Source organism: Aquarana catesbeiana, linkage group LG09, assembly GCF_042186555.1.
Source record: "Aquarana catesbeiana isolate 2022-GZ linkage group LG09, ASM4218655v1, whole genome shotgun sequence".
Classification (NCBI taxonomy): domain Eukaryota; kingdom Metazoa; phylum Chordata; class Amphibia; order Anura; family Ranidae; genus Aquarana; species Aquarana catesbeiana.
In genome coordinates, this window is record NC_133332.1 from 241,548,780 (window position 1) to 241,571,239 (window position 22,460).

The following is a 22,460-nucleotide window of genomic DNA, read 5'->3' on the forward strand; positions in this document are numbered from 1 at the left end:
ATCTTGGGTACATTCAGCCTGTCCATACATGGTTCCAATATTGGACAGTTCCTGCTGAACCGGCCGAGATTCGAACCATCTATAGCTGGCCATAAGTTGGATAACAAAGTAATATAAACTGACACTTGGGATTCCAAACAATGGCACACTGAAACAGGAGGATCTAGAAAAATAACCGGTTAACAACTAAGGGTCTCAGAACAATGACTCACTGATATCCGGGGATTCCACAACAGTATCATACCAATATTTAGGATCCTAAGGAAGTGGTACGCTGAGGCTTCAGCTACCAGAACAATGGTACCTCAACACCTAGGGCTCCAGAACAATGCCATTCTGACACCTTTTATCTAACAACTGTGTTACACGCATGACACTTGGGGTCCCTATACAGTGACGCATTAACACGTGGGTGTTAGAATCTAATATTCATCAATTAACAAATATTAACAAATGAATGAATGGATGAGATCTTCTCAGAATAATTGAGTTAAATATATATATTTACTGTATATCTCTTCTATGTATGGAAAAAGTGAAATTATTTAAGATTTTTATACTTGTGAAAGTATATGCTGTTATAAGCTCATAAGCATTTTTTGGGAGAGCTCACATATAGCAATAATTAGTTGGTTTCCTTTCACCTTCCCCCACCTGTGAGAAGGAAGGATTCACATACTTTAAGATGTAAAAGTTCAATGTGTTAGTTAAGAGATATAAGTCCTTTATGTTACAATATTTCTTGATTAGGATATTAATAAGAACATTGCGTTTTAGATGAATATAATATACCTACTGATATATGTAGTATTTGATTTAGAAAGTTAGGAAACTTATGTTGTATATGTTAAAATGGGTTTACACACTGTTTTTGGTCACTCTTCAGGAATGTCACACCCTTGTGTGTGGAGAGAGGAAAGCTATGTCTCAGGAAAGCTGTGATTTTCTGTAGGACTACAAGTCAATTAAGAACCTTTAACCAAGCCTTTTTAGGAAGGAGGGGTCAGATTTTAGGAGAAGGTGGGAGCTGAATTTAGGAGTAAAAAGCTAGTAACAGATTTGCAGCAGACACGAGCCATTGCTGCCACATCTACATACGCACACACACACATCTGATTCAATCTTCATATTAAGAATATAATACATTAATGTTATTTTTACATTTTAAATTTTGATATTGTTCTTGTAATATTTTGCTATTTTTATTAAATCAATTTTTGAGTTTTTACACAAGAACTGAACAAACTTTCTTGGAACTTTTCGCATCAATATCGAATTATTGAAATATCGATATTAATACCGTAAAAACGAGAATCTGACAGTGGGTTCCCAGAATTATAACACACAGACACTTTTCACAATTGGGATTAGTACAATGACACCAGGGTCCTTAACCACTTCCCTACCCGCCCATAGACATATGACGTCAGCAGATGGGATCTCCCATCCTGGGCGGGCGTCATATGACATCCTCGGCTTCCCGGCGGTATTGAGGGCACGCCGCTGCGTCACTGAGGAGCCGAAGTGCGTGCCCAGCGGCCGGGCACTCACGAACGCTCTTTATAGAGCAGCACCGTGGATCTGTGTGTGTAAACGTCACGTCCTGTCAGGGGAGAGGAGACAGATCGTGTGTCCATACTAAGTATGAACACCAATCAATCTCCTCCCCTAGTCAGTCCCCTCCCCCCACAGTTAGAATCACTCCCTAGGTAACACATTTAACCCCTAGTGTTAACGCCTTCCCTGCCAGTAACATTTATACAGTAATCAGTGCATTTTTATAGCACTGATCGCTGTGCAAATGTGAATGGTCCCACAAGAGTGTGAAAAGTGTCCGATATGTCCGCAATGTCAGTCACGACAAAAATCGCAGATCTTTATCATTACTAGTGAAAAAAAAAAGAAAATGCCATAAATCTATCCCCTATTTTGTAGGCGCTATAACTTTTGCGTAAACCAATCAATATACGCTTACTGTTTTTGTTTTTTTTAACAAAAATATGTAGAAGAGTACATATCGGCCTAAACTGAGAAAAAAAATTGTTTTGTTTTGTTTTTTTTTAAATAGGGATATTTATTATAGCAAAAAGTTAAAAATATTGTATTTTTTTTTCAAACTTGTCGCTCTTCTTTTGTTTATAGCGCAAAAAATAAAATCTGCAGAGGTGATCAAATAGCACCAAAAAAGCCCTATTTGTGGGGAAAAAATGATTAAAATGTCATATGGGTAAAGTGTTGCACGATCGCCCAATTGTCATTCAAAATGTTACAGCGCTGAAAACTGAAAATTGGCCTGGGCAGGAAGTGGGTGAAAATGCCCTGTATTGAAGTGGTTAATCTATGCATAGAATCACACTGCCATACAGAAAGAGACTGGTGCAATGTTCTGCATTAGAACGCAAAACTGTTACGCTACAATTAATATGAATTAGAGTGAAGGAATAAGTCTAATAATTATGTTTTCTGTACAAAGTGCATTTAAGAGCGTTAACATAAATGTATGAAACAGAAAACATTCTCTTATCCCTCCTATACAACAGAGGCATTCTAGTAAACTAAAAGGCATATGAAAATAATTACTTTTCTTCATCATTTATAAACATGGTAGCAGCTCAGATATGTGGCAAGGGATGCCTACCAATGGCATGTCAGCTTTGTGCAGTCTGTTTTGGGCTAGATATTGAAAGCTGATAGTTGACGAGCCAGTGTAGAATTGCACATATAGGAGATTTTTTACCAAGTTATTAAACAAATAATATAGTCCATATATCATTGTATTTGTAACCACCTTTGTACAACTGCAGCAAATACAGTCCTTAGGGCTTCCAGACAATTAAGAGGATTGAAATAAAAGCAAAATAATACCTGTACAGTGTATCAGGACTGCGATATTGCGGCAAACAAATTGGACACTTTTGACACATTTTTGGGACCATTGGCAATTATACAGCGATCAGTGCTATAAAAATGCACTGATTACTGTATAAATGTCACTGGCAGGGAAGGGGCTAACACTAGGGGGCGATTAAGGGGTTAACTGTGTTCCCTAGGTGTGTTCTAACTGTAGGGGGATGGGACTGTCTAGGAGGAGAGACAGATCGGTGTTCATACTTAGTATGAACACACGATCTGTCTCTACTCCCCTGAAAGAACCAGGATTTTTTGGTTCTTGCTCTGTCACAAGCGATCTCGGGTACTCGGTGGTCATCGCGCCCGCCGGGCACTCGCATAGGCTCTGAGCACACGCTGCGGGTGCACGCCCCAAGTGGCCAAAAGGTACAGCCCCTCCCCCCTCCTCCCAGCCCAAGACCCAATACAGCTCCCATTAACAAAAGCACAACAGACACACTTGATTTGCTGGGAAAAGCTTTACAGATTTTATTGGATTACATGTTTAAAAAGACATGGAAACATCATTGTGTATACCATATAGTACAAAGTGAGACGATGAAGCTGATAGTAATTTGATAGTACGCTGGTCCACGCGTTTTCGTGGGATCCTCTTCAGGACCACATAAATCGAGTACTAGATATAGCTCAAGCTAAAAAATATATTGAAAAAAGAAATAAATCAAAGATTAAAATGTGTGTGTATGTATGTATATATAAATTTTAAAATAACATTTGCATTCATATATCGTTAACATTTTGATAAGATGGTTCACTTAAGCAAAGACAAAAAAAACCCAAATATTTAGTAAACAATGATTTATACATCGATCATACCTGTAATGGTAGATGATAGACACCACAAATGATGCCAGCAAAAAAAGAATCTCCAAGTGGGAATATGCCTACCGGCCCATGTGATACACCTATATCTATATAAATCAATTAGATTGATTATGGACAGTAAAGCTGGGTAGACACTACAGTTTTTTTCTGTTTTTTTGTGTGCAATCCAGCAGGTTGCACGAAAAAACCTGTCGGCTCTGGTCGGAGGTTCTGTACATGTGAGATGTGAGGTTAGTCCAGCAATCTCCCCCACTGAGCTGTTGTGTTCTGACAGGGTGACGCCCCCCCACCAGAACACTCCGATCAACGCTTTCTGCCATTGGCTGGGAGTGTTGATCAGAAGTCGGTCAGCTGCTGGTTTTCCAGCATGCACGTCCAACAGAAGCCGGCTTCTGTCGGACAGACCGACATACACACGGGCAGAATGTCAGATGTTTTTTTTTTTTTACTTGGCAAATGTCTCCTGACATTCTGCTGTGTGTATGGGGCTTAAGAAGCATGATATAAAGCTTAAACCTTAGTACAGACCCCCTTCCACCTATGCTAAAGACCCCCCTCTCTGCCTAACCCCTGTACAGACCCTCTCCCCAGTACAGCCCCCTCCTAGCCTAACCCCCAGTACAGTATCCCAAACGCCCTCTTCCAGCCTAAGGGCGGCCATACATGAATCAAATTCATCCAGTTCAGCAGGGACCAGACGAATTTCAATCCAGGTATGGGCAGGCCGGTTGTACAGAAGTTGATGTGTAATTTTTTACAGAATGATCAGTGCCACCAACTATGGCCAGCAGCACTGATCAGTGAATTCTGATTAAGGGAAAGTCTGCCCACCATCAGAACACAATAGCTCAAAGGAAGGGATTCCCCCATCCACATGGCTATCTGGCGGGGAAAATGGGGGCTGTAGTGCACATTGGGCACTGCAGTGCTGTGTATAATAAAAGAAAGTTGGGCTGTTGCAACACACCCAGTGTCTCAGCATCTGATAAACACTACACCCCCTGCACCCCCCTTAGTATGCCACTGTACGCCTCCAGACTGACATCCACTCATCAAGGTATTTTGATGTTTTCATAACTCCTCCTAAGAGCCAGCCCACTGCTTGTATCAGGGCGGTGGGCACTTGAGAGGAGTGTCACGGATTATGCACGCCCACAGCGACTAGCTAACTGCGATGTGTGTTCCGTGACCAGGGTATATAGGAACTAAGGGAATAAGGGGGAACTTATACTGGGCATGTAAGACTGGCTGTGGTACTTTCACAGCCCGCATTACCTTTGGCCACCACTAGAGGGAGACTCCACTCCAATCCAGCTAGCTGACCACACACAGGCAGATACGAATCGTACATACAATCTGGTGCACTCTAAGGGTTGGGGAGCAGTATAGCAATTACTACACACTTCTAGGGTTCCTCCAGCTATCCTACAAGCTAGAACCCTGGCGTTAATCACTCTTCCCACTGTCCCCACACACCAGACACACAATAAATGATAGCCTGCCACCACCCAACAGTTTGTCCGCAGACTGGTCTGCTGAGCCACCACACACACAGATCTCCGTCTGGAAGATCTGTTAGCTTAAAATCCTCATGCAATCTACCAACACGCAGTGCAATTGCATACCGATTGGCACATAACTTAGACTGAGTACTTAGGCACTAAAATACACCAACCTCTCCAGAGATATGAGTCCTAGTTTGGTACACAGAAGTCACTTATTAATTTTATCATTAAATATCCCAAAAGTGGGCAGTGCATAAAAGATATACAAAGAAAAAGGAGTTACTAAAAAAGATACAAAAAATACAGAAAGACACACAATTGGCAATTTGCTACGAAAATTAAAAGGGATCAAAACAGACATAAACTTTACCGAAGTCTATCATCTTGTAGAAGCATACTGGAACATGTGGGAACTCCCCAGTTTCGAACTGGCTTCGTGCAGGGCCGGATTAACATAGGGGCTGATGGAGCTGCAGCTCCAGGCCCCTCCCTCAATATAGGCCCATGGCAGTGGCTTATGAATATCTGTGTGCCTGAAGGAAGAGGAGCCCTCTGTGCACACATGGAGGAGACAAGTGTCAGTGCAGCCCAGTCCTGTCTCTGTCTCTGCCTCCTGACTCCTATCACAGGATCTGTTCACTCACACTCAGTGTCTGGGAGCTGTCTGGGGGAGGGGCGCTGATGTTCTCCTAACCAGCAGAAGCCCGGGAGGAAGGACATCTCTCATGCTGTTATGATAAGGTCAGTACATTTGTTAGGGAGATGTTGTGTAATTATTGTGCTAGGGGACAGACTGCCAGCTTCCCCCATGTAATGTGCTCTCTTGTGCCCACCATGTAATGTGCTGTCCCATGCAGTGCCCCCTATGTAATGTGCAGTGCCCACCATGTGCATTGCATTGCCCTTCATGTGATGTGCAGTGCCCCCTATGTCGTACTGTGCCTTGCAATGCCCACCATGTAATGTGCAGTGCCCACCATGTCATGTGATGTGCCATGCAGTGCCCACCATGTCATGCACTGTGCCCGCCATGTAATGTGCAATGCCCACCATGTCATGTGCAATGCCCACCATGTCATGGGCTGTGCCATTCAGTGCCCCCCCATGTAATGTGCAGTGCCCACCATGTCATGTGCTGTGCCATGCAGTGATCCCACCATGTAATGTGCAGTGCCCACCATGTAATGCGCTGTGCCATGCAGTGCCCACCATGTCATGTGCTCTGCCCACCCTGCCATGTGTTGTGCCCAGCATGCAGTGTGTTGTGCCCACTGTGTAATGTACTGTGCTGTTCAGCAGTGCCCACCATGTCATGTGCAGTTCCTAACATGTAATGTGCAGTTGCATTGCCCACCATGAAATCTGCTATGTCATGCAGTGCCCACCATGTAATGTGTTGTGCCCACCATGTAATGTGCTGTCCCATGCAGTGCCCCCCATGTAATGTGCTGTGTCCAGTATGTCATATTCTGTACATTGCAGTGCCCTCCATGTAATTTGAAGTGCCCACCATGTCATGTGATGTGCCATGCAGTGCCCACCATGTCATGCACTGTGCCCGCCATGTAAATTGCAGTGCCCACCATGTCATATGATGTGCCATCCAGTGCCCACCATGTCATGTGCAATGCCCACCATGTCATGGGCTGTGCCATTCAGTGCCCCCCCATGTAATGTGCAGTGCCCACCATGTCATGTGCTGTGCCTTGCAATGCCCGCTATGTAATTTGCAGTGTCCTCATTGTCATGTGCTGTGCCATGCAGTGATCCCACCATGTAATGTGCAGTGCCCACCATGTAATGCGCTGTGCCATGCAGTGCCCAACATGTCATGTGCAGTTCCCACCATGCCATGTGCTGTGCCCACCCTGCCATGTGTTGTGCCCAGCATGCAGTGTGTTGTGCCCACTGTGTAATGTACTGTGCTGTTCAGCAGTGCCCACCATGTCATGTGCAGTTCCTAACATGTAATGTGCAGTTGCATTGCCCACCATGAAATCGGCTATGCCATGCAGTGCCCACCATGTAATGTGTTGTGCCCACCATGTAATGTGCTGTCCCATGCAGTGCCCCCCATGTAATGTGCTGTGTCCAGTATGTCATATGCTGTACATTGCAGTGCCCTCCATGTAATGTGCAGTGCCCACCATGTCATGTGCTGTACATTGCAGTGCTCACTATGTAATGTGCAGTGCCCACCATGTCATGTGCTGTGCATTGCATTGCCCTTCATGTGATGTGCAGTGTCCCCTATGTCGTGCTGTGCCTTGCAGTGCCCACCATGTAATTTGAAGTGCCCACCATGTCATGTGATGTGCCATGCAGTGCCCACCATGTCATGCACTGTGCCCGCCATGTAATGTGCAGTGCCCACCATGTCATGTGATGTGCCATCCAGTGCCCACCATGTCATGTGCAATGCCCACCATGTCATGGGCTGTGCCATTCAGTGCCCCCCATGTAATGTGCAGTGCCCACCATGTCATGTGCTGTGCCTTGCAATGCCCACTATGTAATTTGCAGTGTCCACCATGTCATGTGCTGTGCCATGCAGTGATCCCACCATGTAATGTGCAGTGCCCACCATGTAATGCGCTGTGCCATGCAGTGCCCACCATGTCATGTGCAGTTCCCACCATGTCATGTGCTGTGCCCACCCTGCCATGTGTTGTGCCCAGCATGTAGTGTGTTGTGTCCACTGTGTAATGTACTGTGCTGTTCAGCAGTGCCCACTATGTCATGTGCAGTTCCTAACATGTAATGTGCAGTTGCATTGCCCACCATGAAATCTGCTATGCCATGCAGTGCCCACCATGTAATGTGCTGTGCCCACCATGTAATGCGCTGTGCCCACCACGTCATGTGCTGTGCCATGCAGTGCCCACCATGTAATGCGCTGTACCCACCATGTAATGTACTGTGCCATGCAGTGCCCACCATGTAATGCGCTGCACCCACCATGTAATGTGCTGTGCCATGCAGTGCCCACCATGTAAATTGCTGTGTAGTGTCCACCATGTCATGTGCTGTGTTGTGCCCACTATGTCATGTGCTGTGTTATGCCCACCTTGTCATGTGCTACACCATGCAGTGCCTACCATCTAATGTGCTGTACTCACCATGTAATGTGCTGTACATTGTCCACCATGGCATGTGCCGTGCAGTACCCACAATGGAATGGGTTGTGTGGGGCTCTCCATGTCATGTGCTGTGTCCACCATTTAATGGGCTGTGCTCACAATGTAATGTGCTGTGTCGTGCAGTGCCCACCAATGTGCCCAATGGAATGTGGTGTGCAGGGCTCACCATGTCATGTGTGGTGTCCACCATTTAATGTGCTGTGCTCCCAATGTAATGTGCTGTGCTGTGTCGTGAAGTGCCCACCATGTCATGTGGTGTCATGCAGTACCCACCTTGTCATTTGCTGTGCAGTGCCCACCATGCCATGTGCAGTGCCCACCATATAATATGCTGTGTGCCCACCATATAATGTGCTGTTCAGTGCCCACTTGTAATGTACAGTGCCCACCATGTAATGTGCTCAGCTGTGCCCGCGATGTCATGTGCTGTGCCCATCATATAAGGTCCTGTGCCCACCGTGTGCATGTGCTGTGTTGTGCCCACCATGCAATGTTCTGTGTTGTGCAGTACCAACCATGTCATGTGCTGTGCCCACCATATAATGAACTGTGCCTACCTTGTAATGTGCTGTATTAGGCAGTGCCAACTGTGTAATGTGCTGTGCCCACCATGTAATGTACTGTGCTTTGCTTACCATTAAATGTGCTGTATCCATGTATCCACCATGTAATGTGTTGTGCCAACCATGTAATGTACTGTGCTATTCCCCCCCCCCCCCCCGTGTTATGTACTATGCTGTGCCTTCCATAGACTCACCCCCTCACTCTCACCCCCCTCTCTCTTTCACCCCCCTCACCCCCTCTCTCTCTCTCATCCCCTCTCTTTCACCCTGTTCTCTCTCTCACCCCCTTCACCCCTTACCACCCTCTCTCTCTTTCACCCTTCTCTATTCCCCTCTCTCTCTCTCACCCCCTCTCTCTTGTCCCCTCTCTCTCCCACCCCCTCTCTCTCATTCACCCCCTTTCTCTCTCTTTCCCCCTCCCTCTCATCCCCTCTCTTTCAACCCCCCATCTCGCTATCACCCCCCCCCCCCCCTCTCTCTCTCTCTTAACCACTCTCTCACACCCCAATCTCTCTCTTTAATTTAAATTTAACAAAAATTGATTGCGTTTTCATTTTATTTATTTCCATAAAAAGGCCCACCAAAATCCTTAGCACCAGGCCCATGTTGCTCTTAATCTGGCCCTGGCTTCGTGGAAGAACGATGTCCATATCTCAGGCTATCTAATTTATTGAAATATGGATGTGGGCTGGACTTTAGTTCTTGGCCAATCAACCCTGGGGGGGTATTCCTGTCTCAGCCCACAGAATGTTTTGTGTTCTGAAATTACCAGTGTCGAATTGGCCCAGAATGGCGGTGATTGCTGGGTCATGGACAGGATTTCCGATACCAGCGCATCAGTCCGATCGCAGCAGTACCAATCACTGCCTGCCTGCCGCAATCAGACGCCATATAACGATTTTGTGTGGTTCTCCAGGATTCCACATCTGCTAAACAAACATACAGAGTTACATGTACACGTAACTAGAGGTCGACCGATATGGGTTTTTCTGTGGCCGATGCCGATATTTAGAAATGGGGGCGGCCCATGGCCGATATATGTTGCCGATTTTTGCGGCCGATATTTTAGGCCGATTTTTTTCTTTTTCCTTCATCTCAGAAAGTCTAGGGTGGAGAGGTGGGGAGGAGGTTATTGTTTAGGGTAGAGAGGTGGGCTGCGGCCTATCAGTGTCCATCAGTGCCACGTCATTAGTGCCCACCAGTGTAGCCCATCAGTGTCCATCAGTGCAGCCCATCAGTGCCACCTCATTAGTGCCCACCAGTGCAGCCTATCAGTGTCCATTAGTGCCCACCAGTGCAGCCCATCAGTGCACCCCACCAGTGCCACCTCATTAGTGCCCACCAGTGCAGCCTATCAGTGTCCATCAGTGCCACCTGATTGGTGTCCATCAGTGCCCACCAGTGCAGCCCAGTGCCAACCAGTGTATCTCATGAGTGCCCATCAGTGCCACCTTATCAGTGCCCTTCAGTGCATCCCATCATTGCCCACCAGTGCCAACCAGTGCAGCCCATCAGTGCATCCCATCAGTGCCCACCAGTGCAGCCCAGTGTCCATCAGTGCATACCATCAGTGCAGCCTAGTGCCAACCAGTGCATCTCATCAGTGCCCATCAGTCCCACCAGTGCATCACATCAGTGCCAACCAGTGCATCACAGTGCCCACCAGTGCATCACAGTGCCCACCAGTGCATCACATCAGTGCCCACAAGTGCCCACCAGTGCATCACATCAGTGCCCACCAGTGCATCACATCAGTGCCCACTGCCCACCAGTGCATCACATCAGTGCCCACAAGTGCATCTCATCAGTGCCCACAAGTGCCAACCAGTGCATCACATCAGTGCCCACTGCCCATAAGTGCATCACATTAGTGCCCACAAGTGCCAACCAGTGCATCACATCAGTGTAGCCCGTCAGTCCCACCTCATCAGTGCCCACCAGTACAGCTCATCAGTGCCCACCAGTACAGCCTAATAATGTAAAACTGCCACCTCAGCAGTGCCCACCAGTGGAGTGCTCCCGGCTCCGTCCCTTCCCCTCGCCTGGCCAAAGACAGCTCCACTCGTCTGACGTGCTGCGCGCCCTGCCTCTGCCTCCGGACTACAATCCCCAGAATGCAGCGCGGCCGGTAACAGCCAATCAACAGCCGCCGCTGCCGACTTCTTCCACGGACACACAAAAAAAAAAAGTCAGGAGACAGTGGCTGTGATAGCAGCGGTTTAGACTAGACGGCTGGCGGCCGGGGGGGATTTCCACCCAGCACGCCCCCTGCCTCAGATCCCTCACAATCGGCCTTTTTCCCATAATAAACGGCCGATGCCAATTTCTTTAAAAAGGCGAAATATCGGCCGATATATGCCACTACTGATTTTCAACATAGTATTTTCCTATTGACCCTGCCAATGATATTCGAAATAGTGTATTTCCTATGGAGGGCCATCAACAATCAGCCAGTGCTGCTGAATTTCTTCATCTGCTGTCCCCCTTCCTTATCCCTGTGAGCAGTGACATCATCACGCTGGTGTCCATCACATACACAGTTGTTGGGCTTGGAGCTATTGTTGAATCCTCGTCTCCCAGGCTCCCCAAAGATAAGTTGCTAGATCCCACCCACTACTTGAAGAGACACAATAGGTTCCAGAACTCACAAGACCGCATGAAAAGAGCTATAAAAATACTTCTTATACCTTGATTTGTTAACAAGGTATTCTCTTGCTGCAAAGGGCTACTGTGATCACATGCTTTGTGATGTTTATGTTGCTATATTTGCTATCTACTTTAAGAAGAGCATTTTTTGAGAGATCTATGCATTATTCCAAAAATATTGACAACTTAGAGAGAAATAGGGACAGGGAACTGGATCCAAAAGAGGGACAGACCCATAAAATGAGGGACAATTAGGAGCTATGTTAGGGCAGGGTCACAATACTTCATTAGAATTACCGAGCACACATTACTATCACAAAATGACATTGTTGACTAAAAAGTACCTCTTACTTGCTATACATTCTTTGCAAAAATAATAAGAGAATAATGTAAAATCCAAATTGTTATCAAAGTGGACTATAATTTACCCCTTGGCCAGTGATAGCTAGCGGGTAAATAGAGGTTCTACATGCCAGCACCCTTGTTCATTATATGCATAGTGTGCCATGGGCAGGCCAAAGAGGAAGGCTGCGATCAAAGTCAGAAAACACTTCTGTCCCTCTGTGATCTTTGGCCACCGAGTGAAATCCAACGAGAATCCAGCTTCAAAGGCCACTTTGATATTATGGGCCCAATACAGAAATAGTACAATTTTAATAAAACTGCTCAAGGGAATTGAAAAATTGTTCTGCTAGTTCTACCAAGTTTTATCTATTCCCCCATATGATAAGAATTCGGTCGCAGATTAGGTGCAGAAAAAGAGAACAAAGAAAAAATTGAGCTTGACAAACGCTGGCCTCCTTTAAACCTAAATAACTATTTACTATGTGACCTTTTACTACTACTTAGTGCCAAGGAAGATTTACCATTGGACTGAAAGGACCATAGGGGAATTGTCAGCACAAGAATCTTTGTATAGTACAGAGAACTGGGTGTGCTGTTATACTCTCCTTTTTTACCAAAATAATGGACGGTAAGAAAACATATTTAGAAGCAACCAAGTGCCCACCGTGCCAAAAGCTGCCCCTAAACCTGGAAAAGATTGCTCCTATTAAATAACTTGTGCGCTTGCTTCATTCACCAGACACTGAACTAAGCAGTAATACAGGCATACCCCACTTTTAAGTATGCAATGGGGTTTATTTACTTAGGGCCCTTTCACACTGGGGCGGCGTCGGCGTTAAAGCGCCGCCATTGTAAGCGGCACTTTACCGTCGGTATTCGGCCGATAGCGGGGCGGTTTTACCCCCCGCTAGCGGCCGAGAAAGGGTTGTAAACCACCGCAAAGCGCCTCTGCAGAGGCGCTTTGCCGGCGGTATAGCCGCGCTGTCCCATTGATTTCAATGGGCAGGAGTGGTGAAGGAGCGGTATACACTCCGCTCCTTCACCGCTCCGAAGATGCTGCTAGCAGGACTTTTTTTCCCGTCCTGCCAGCGCACCGCTCCAGTGTGAAAGCCCTCGGGGCTTTCACACTGGAATCAAAGAAGCGGCACTTTCGGGTCGGTTTGCAGGCGCTATTATTAGCGCAATAGTGCCTGCAAACCGCCCCAGTGTGAAAGGGCCCTAAAGCTGGAAAGTGCAAAGTCAGGCTCACTTCTGCATAGAAACCAATAAGCTTCCAGGTTTTATTACCAAAACTTAATTGCAGAAGTGAGCCTGATTTTGCACTTTCCAACTTTAGTAAATAAACCCCATTGTGTACTTAAAAGTGGGGTATGCCTGTACATCAGTCCTTTCACCCTCAGAAGGAACATGGAAATAAATACACAAAAACTGAGAATATCAGAGGATTGTGTGAATTATGTGCTCTCAATGTTATATTTAGAGGCGTTTGGGGAGACAAATAGGAGTTGGAATCTTTCTTGTAAGAGTGGCTGAAGAATGCATGTTAACTCCAAACTTTTAAATCTTTCTTCCACCATAAAAACTAACATTTCAAGTCAACTGTGCCTCTGCCACCTGCCTTTGCCAATGGCTTCCAGTGGTATCGCTTAAAGCGGAACTAAACCCATCCATTTAACAGTTCCAAAAAACAGTTACATTCGTGGCACATGTCACATTGGCTGTGCTCTCAACCAAACTGTCAAGCCATCCGATGGCTGGTGTCATAAATGACCACATGGGCAACATCATGGCAGTTGAAGATCAAACAGAGGCCAAGATGGCAGCTTTCTTGGCTATAACAAGCATAGGAGAGTTTAGTTCGTAGACCTCATGCACACTGGACGTTATAAAAAGGTCAGTAGCGTTAGCTGTAGAAAGAATTTTATAGCGTTTTTCAGTATTTTTTTTAGCAAAACTATACTCCCACAAAAGATATTGCTCAAAAAGGATAAACGCAGAATAGCCGCATTTTTCAACTTTATTTAAGCTTTTAGTTAGAGAGTTAGGGCTCCTTCACACGGGACGGATCCGAGATGATCCGCCCCGTGAACATCCGCTTGCTCAGCGGGGATCGCTCCATGGATCCCTGCTGAGCAGGCAGATGACAGGTGGACCTGTCACAGTGCCGCTCTCCCCTATGGGGGATTGGATGATGACGGACCGTAGAGTCCGTCGTCACCCGATCAGATCAGAAAACTAATGGAAAAGTAGGTTTTTCCTCCGTCACACTTTTTCGGATTGGTGCGGGTCGGATGTCAGCGGACATGTCACCGCTGACATCCGACACTCCATAGATGTTTATAGAGGGTCCGTTCAGGTCCGCCTAAAAAACTGACAGGCGGACCTGAACGGATCGTTCGTCTGAAAGAGGCCTTAGAGAGTTTTTACAGCTGAAAAACTTCTCTTAAAACCCACTGGTTCTGGGGGTTTTTTCCAGCCATAAAATGCCCCTGCCAAAAAACATTGATAATAGCCTATGTGTGCATGAACACATAGGATAACATTCTGGAGAGTTTACTGGCTGCAGAAAAAAAATGTCTGAAGCCTAAAACAGCAGCTGTAAAAACATCCAGTGTGCATGAGGTCTTAAGGTTCTTGGTACCCAACTGTCTGTCTGGACTGATGTTTCATAGTAAAGTGGAATTCTACCTACATCAAGCAACACAATGCATACAGTATATGTGAGTTGCTTTAACTGGCAAAGTATTTGTAATTTCCTTCTATCTCTGCTGTAATTCACACATTGTTCATAGTTACACCACTATTGTTCACTGCAGCCTCTTGGGTCAACTGCATTTTAATTGGACTATGAAGGGGAAGTCATATACAGAGGGGTTTAAAGCATACCTAAACCCACAATATAATATTACTTTGACACCCCACTTCCTTGCTGATCCCAAAGCTAGGTACCACTAAGGTTCCTTAATATTTCCCTATTGGCAGGCCAATGCGTCCTTCATGTACCAGTCACTTGCCATAACTCTAAGCTGTGGCTTGGGGTGATACCTGTGTTAAGCAGAGGTGCTGACTAGTTGCCCAGGGGAAGACAGCTAATCAGTACCTCCTGGTTCATACCATTCCCAGCCACAGCTTAGATCTTGAGTATCTGTGAATAGTGAGTGGCTGGTACATGATGGGAGCTCAGTCGTGCCACAAGTATTTAGTATTTAGGGGTCTTATGCAGCTGCAAGGAGGCAGTAGAAGACATATTACTTTTTGATATAAGGCCTGCTTTAAAAAGAGAAAGTGGGCGGTTCTTGTGAAATTCCACAATTGCAAGCTGGGAAGCTGTTTTGTTGATTTTTGCCAGTGTTTAGGGAGTGTTCAGGGCACAAGCGATGCACCCCGAACACTCCCTATTTTACCAATTTGTGATTGTTGGGGACCGGAGGTCGGTGGGCACTGCTTTTTGCGGCACCACAGCGTCACTTCCAGTTTCCCGGCCAGTCACTCACTGTGCTGTTTGTGGAGTAGACTGTGCGTGCACACACTTCCCTGTACATCTCTGCAGTCATTCATTCTAATCTCCACTGGATGTCATGTGTGTAACTATAGCCGTATACACTACTACAAGATATACTCAAATTGTGATTACATCTGGTGGGCACAGATGAGATGGCACTGGTGGGCACAGGCTGCACTGGTGGGCACAGATGAGACCGCAGTGCTGGGCACAGATGAGATGATACTGGTAGGCACAGATGAGATAGCACTAGTGGGCACAGATGAGACGGCACTAGTGGGCACAGATGAGGCTGCACTTATGAGCACTAGTGAACACAGGCTGTACTGGTGGGCACAGATGAGGCCGCAGTGATGGACACAGGCAGGCGGCACTCATGGGCACAGATAAAAATGCTCTGATATGCTGCACTGATGGGCACTGAGGCCACACTTATGGGCACTGATATGCTGCACTCATGAGGCTGAACTTATGGGCACTGATAGGCTGCACTGATAAGCAATGGACACCGTCCACTGCCCTACTGACACTGTCCATTACTTTACTGACAGAGTCCACAGCCAAATATCTGTAGGAGGGGTTTCCACCATCCCTGCTAAGTTTGCAGTCATGTTTATGTCTTATTTTCAGTGTGATGCGTATTATATGTGACGTTACATATCACAGAGACCGGTATTGTGGTGATATTGAAGTTTGAGATTTCCATACATTAGAGCAGTGGTTCCCAATCTTTTTAGTGCCGTGACCCCTTGATAAAATTTCCCAAGTTGTGGGGACCCCTAACAGTAAAATTATTTTCGTAGCGGGGGTTGTCAGCACCCAAGGCAAGACAAGTAATTTGCTCCCCTAACCTACGGAGATGTAACGCTCCCCGAGTCCCTTCTACTCATATAGTATAAAACCCCTTATGGTACATTTTAGGATATACCAATCTTTCTCTTTTCTCTCCTTTCTTTCCCTTTTATCTCTCTCTATCCTAATTTCTTGTTTTTTTCCCCCATCCCTCTCTCTAGACGTATTTCTTGTTCTTTTTCTCCTTTTTTTCTTTGTTCCTCCCCCTCTTTTCCTCTCCCTTCCATATATTCTCTATTTTTATTCCTTCTCTTACTCCTTGGTGGGGGGTTGGGGGGGAATGGGATGAGTGGCAGTGCTGGCGGGAAGTTGGGATGAGTGGAAGTGCTGGCGGGGAGTTGGGATGAGTGGCAGTGCTGATGGGGGGGCATAGGATCAGTGGCAGTGCTGGGGGAGTTCTGATCAGCCAACTTAGGTGCTCTTGATCAAGGTCATCTGCTGATCTGAGAACTGTAGTGGGGACTTTTAATGGCAACTATAATCACAGGTAGTGTTACTCACTGTGTCTCCAGCTTCACTGTGTCTGACTTTGTGGTGTCTCGCAGCAGTGACCCCTATGCTGAAATCAGGAGATGGGGTCTCCTCCAGCCCCTCCCACTTCACATTCCTCACCAGTCAGCTGACCTCTAGTCTCTGCCCCCCAGCCATGCCGTGAACTGAATGACTGAGTGGCCGCGAAGAGGCTGAAAGAGCGGTGCAGGCTTCAGGAACAGCCCAGGATTCGGTGACCCCTGGCAAATCGTCATTCGACCCCCAGGTTGAGAATCACTGCATTAGAGGGTTCCGGAATTATTGTGTTATTGATTAGTAAGTTACAAGCAGTTTAAATAAGGGGTATCAAGCAGCACTCACAAATTGTGAGTACATCTGTCCTGTGTAGTTTATACAACTATATACACCCACCTTCTTCCTTCCTGTATATAGAGACCTTCCTCCATGCAGATATACATCATCTGTCTTGTTACTGTATATATAGCTGTATACAGGACAGATGATGTATATTTGCAGTCAGTGATGATGGAAGAAGGTCTCTATATACAGGTAGGAAGGTGGGTGTATATAGCTAGCTGTATACAGGACAGATGACGTATACCTGCATACCCTGATCTGTAATGCTAAACTGTATACCCTGATCTGTAATGCTGAGCTATATACCCTGATCTGTGAGGCTGAGCTATATACCCTGATCTGTGAGGCTGAGCTATATACCCTGATCTGTGAGCGTGTGGGCGATGACCGTGCGCCGCTAATGAACGGGCCACCACTGGTCTCCATGCTTTATTTTGTTGAAAAATCACTTTGAAAAAAAAAACCCTAGCATTTCTGGCTGTGGCCATCTTGACTAAGGGCAAATGATTAAAGGAGCATTTACTTCCTGGAATCAACCTGCCCTTGGCTCAAACATGCATACAGGGGAGTGTGCTAAGCTGAGAAAACCCCTCCTCCCCTCCTGATTACCTCATTTGCCTAGGCATGAAACCGGGAAGTAAATGAAGAAATGTAAAAAAAAAAAGTAACGCAAGTAAACATGATATACTTTCCTATCTATTTACTAATGCTAGCAGCATGAGGATTAAACTTCCATCTCTTGCTTTTATCTATAGGTTAAGCTTATAATAAGGAATGGCCCGAGCCATGTGCAATGACCGGTGGGGAGTGAAGCCATTCTGGCCCCAGCCAGTCGCAGAGCTGAAGTCCGCAATCCCCGGAAGCAAGACGGGTGAAGATGAGAGCTCCTGCAGCGCTGACATCTTGGCGTGGGAGGGCTTTGTTTTAAGGTAAATCTACCATAATGTGCTATGCGATGCATACTAGCACATTATGACATTACCTTGCAGGTGAAAAAAGAGAACCTGTCCCTTTGCTCTGAATGTAGAAAGTTAAATTTTCCTTAAAAAATAAAACAAAAACAAAAAAAGGAACACGATTGGATGTTAGACATCAACACAGATTATTTACTTTTTTTTTTTTTTTTTTAGGCATTCAGTTTCTAGAATGCTTATTTAACTGCTGTCACCAGAAGTGAAGAGATGTGCTAAATATCCTGACTTTGATTAAGAGCAATGTTCTTCTGAAAAGTGAAGAAAACAATTACCATCCTTGTGATATCGTCTACAAATTTCTTATTATGTGAACACGCCATCATGTGCAAATTTAAAGGTTTGCTATTACTTAATAGGTTTCAGCCATGTCCACCTAATAAACCCAAGACCATTAAAACAGCACACTAAACATGAAACTTGTAGGATTGTTGATTCATTGTTCAGATCCTCCATCCTCTCACCTGTATTGCTGTCTGAAATAGGATTCTGGTTGCTGTAGTTCTTCTTTGTTGCAGGTTATCTGCTGCCTGCTGTTCCAGCAGGCAGAACGTTTCTCTGGAAATAGCCTGGATTGGTGACGTTCCCCGCTGGGCTGTATTGGGCCACTAAATAGTAGATCCGCTTGCCATCTGTGGCCACACCATAGCCAACCTCCTTTGAGTCTTTCCACACAACCTGGGTGAAATGCCCTTAAGGAAGATACATTTATTTTATTATCAGAAAAAAATAACTATTTTGCTTTGAAAATTATAGTAGAAATAGTTTTTGTAACTTTTTCCAACAAAAATTACAATTAATTTACTTCAGCTGCCCTGGAGGAATTCTAAACTCAGAATGAACAGGTTGTAGTTTAGAACATTGCACAGAAGCTCACTTCTGACTTTTATGGGATTCATTTTTCTGTATAGTCTACATCCTAAAAAAATAAGATTTTTGACTTACCTGTAAAATCCCTTTCTTAAAGTACATTACAAGACACAGGCTCTTAAGCTGGCCATCATCACAAACAAAAGGCAACTTTGTTTGTACCATTGGTTTGTCAGGACTATTGAGGTTAAAAGAATATAGAAGGCCTCTGCATATCAAATTATTATTATTTTTTTTTTTTAAATACTTTTTATTGGGTTTTCGTGTGAAAAAAAAAGGGTTACATAATAAAGCCTCTGGGCATACCCTGGCTTAAACAACATACATTGTAACAGTCCTATAAGTTCTAATATATCTATTGGAACAACTACAAACTTAAACTACTCATGTCATCAAATTGGAGGGATATGGGGGAGGATAATGGATCTTGTACTTCAGGTGACCACTTCAGGGAGAGATGCTGAGGTTGAGGATAACGCATCTAGGTGTGCCTTCAGATAACAGCAAAATTAGGTCTTCACCTCTACAAGACATTTAGTTAAAGTAAACAAAGGGATCCAGATCCTATTGTGTCGCGTTTGTGATGTCTGATTCTAACCACACGTGCCAAATTTTGTCAAACTTAGCTGGGCAGCATCTGGCATGATAGGCCACTTTGTATAATGGCACCGCTGAGTTGATCAACGATTTCCATTAGTTCAAAGTGGGTACCTCTGGTTGTTTCCATTTTATGATTAAAGCCTTCCTAGCATAAAATAATAGGAGTCCTATTAGAGTTCTGGTTGCTCGGCGGCGTGCCAGGGAGCCCACCAGACCCAGCAAGCAGATAGAGACATTCAGGGGAACATGGATCATGAGCAGAGTTTCAGTGATCTTTGTGACCTCCGTCCAAAAGGACTGGATCCTGGGACAGGACCATAACATATGGTTGAAGTCAGCATCTGCTATATCACACTTCCAACAGTTGGAGGAGGAGTTTGAGTAAATTTTGGATAATCTTTGGGGTGATAAATAAACCCTGTGAATCAGTTTAAGTTGTATCAACCAATCTCTTCCGGAGATAAGTTGTAGAAAAGGATACTGCCGGGCGTCTTCCCAGTCTTCCGAATCCAGATCAGGGATCCTGCCACTTAGAGAATAAATGCTCAAGACCAAAATGGACTGAGGGTAATAAAGCTTTATAAATGGTAGAGGTGGGCTTGACCAGAGGGACATCCTCTAATGTGGATTCGAGGTTGGACCAAAGGAGAAGCACTGGGGTGGATCCAAATTGGGTAGCGAAGGCGTGGTGAATTTGAAGAAACCTAAAGAACTGGTAAATAGTAAGCCCAAATTTCTCCTTAAAGGAATAAAAGGATAGAAGAGAGCCACTAATACAGATATGCTCCAGTTTTTTGATACCTCTGGCAGCCCAGAACCCCGGGACAGTCAGAAACTCTGATAAATGAGGGTTGAGCCACAAGGGGATGTCCGGAGATCTAGTGTGAGGGTCCCCTTGTAGTTTACATACCAATAGTTGCCAAGCCTTGATCACCGCCTTCATGAAAAGTGTGAGAGGAAAGGGGGCCCTGATACCCCTATATAAAGCATTTCTCAGCGCCTTGTAGGAACCAAGGTGTGCAGCCTCAAGGACTACAGCAGCATTGGTATAGTTTGAGGCTATCCAGTTATGGGCGTGTGATAGTAGTGCAGCAAATAAATATTTCTGAAGATCCGGACAGGCTACACCACCCTCTGTCCAGGGCCTTTTGAGTATAGATTTATTTATTCTGGGGGGATTAGACTTCCACAGAAAGGAGTTATTCAGTTAAGGCATTAGCCAAAGGGGCCCAATGTTATGTTAAGAATAGGGACTCCTAGGTGTCAAATAACAGTGAACAGACATTGTCTCTTTGACTAAGGAATGAAAGTAAAAGACATATTAACAATTTGTGTTTTTTAAATGATCTATATAAATTACTGCAAATATAAAAATTAGCAAAAATTCTCATTATCTAATAATTACATTATTTTGGAGTAATTATATGTATAACTAATTGAATATGTCACATATTTTGGTTTGTGCATTTTTTTTAATATATATATTTTTTTTATAATATTCATTTATATATTCATTACTTATTGTTGAATATAAATCATGGATATATTGTCTATATAAATATACTGTAAATATGACATAGCATGTTTGTAATCTTATGAAGAGTCTAAATGTATTGGGATTCTAATGCCCCGTACACACATTGATCGGACATTCCGACAACAAAATCCATGGATTTTTTCAGACGGATGTTGGCTCAAACTTGTCTTGCATACACACGGTCACACAAAGTTGTCAGAAAATCCGATCGTTCTGAACGCGGTGACGTAAAATACGTATGTCGGGACTATAAACGGGGCAGTAGCCAATAGCTTTTGTCTCTTAATTTATTCTGAGCATGCGTTGCACTTTGTGCGTCGGATTTGTGTACACACGATCGGAATTTCCGACAACGGATTTTGTTGTCGGAAAATTTTATAGCAAGCTCTCAAACTTTGTGTGTCGGAAATTCCGATGGAAAATGTGTGATGGAGCCTACACACGGTCGGAATTTCCGACAACAAGGTCCTATCACACATTTTCCGTCGGAAAATCCGACCGCGTGTACAGGGCATTAGAGTAAAATCCTCGTAAAATAATACATGGGGTTAAGTTCCACATTACCTAACTTAAGGAATTTAAAGGGAAGGTAATTAGTGTGGCCGCCAGGTCTGGAGTGGTTTGACACATAAGTGACATTTCAGTCTAATTCATAGTTTTTCTTTAAGCCTAAGTCAAAGGTTATTCGGGAATTAAATATGGTATGTTAAGCAATACAATACTGCCCCCATTGGTCACTGTAAATAGGAAACTACAATTTCCCTATAAGTTTTGGGCAGGAAATTACATGTGTTTTGATGTCATTCATGACGTGAAAGGCATTTCCACACCCTCCAATGGGCCCTCACGCAGATGGAGTGTGATTAGACCCTATGCTGTACAAATTGTAAACACAATTACTTCACACATTTCTTTCTCCCTCATTTCCATAACTCTTTCCTCTATCTGTTCCTTTCTCTCTTGCAGTGTTAATTTCGTCAGTGAAAACGTTTTCGTCAAAGATTTTGTCAGCTGCATTTTTACAGTGACGAAAACTAAATGAAAAGTACAGCACATTTTTGTCCACTGACGAAAACTATGATGAAAATCAGATCTGTTTTCATTAACGAACGAAAACGGGACGAAAATGTGAGGCAGGGACGTTTACCCTCATGAACTAACTTCCATTTTTTCACTGAACTCTGCCTGCTTCCGCAATCCCCTCCCAGCAAAAGAAGCGCACTGTGACAAGAGGACTGCCCGTAGGGTTGCCACCTTTTCTTCAAGTCAAACCCAAACACTTTAACTGCGCACAGCAATCTTTTTTTCATGGTATAAACTATACATATATTTTGCAATGAAATAA

General features: G+C 44.8%; 1 protein-coding gene across 1 annotated transcript in view; it reads right to left on the reverse strand.

Annotated features, from left to right (window-relative positions):
- Window positions 1–3,361: 3,361 nt before the first annotated feature.
- The window catches only part of LOC141109013 (Golgi-associated plant pathogenesis-related protein 1-like), a 57,318-nt gene continuing 38,219 nt past the window's right edge, over window positions 3,362–22,460 (reverse strand). The window contains exons 4-5 of the mRNA XM_073600971.1: window positions 18,573–18,800; window positions 3,362–3,542 (exon numbers count right to left, since the gene is read on the reverse strand). Coding sequence (XP_073457072.1) covers window positions 18,628–18,800 — 173 coding nt within the window. The 3' untranslated portion in view covers window positions 3,362–3,542; window positions 18,573–18,627. The remainder of the gene's footprint in view (window positions 3,543–18,572; window positions 18,801–22,460) is intronic.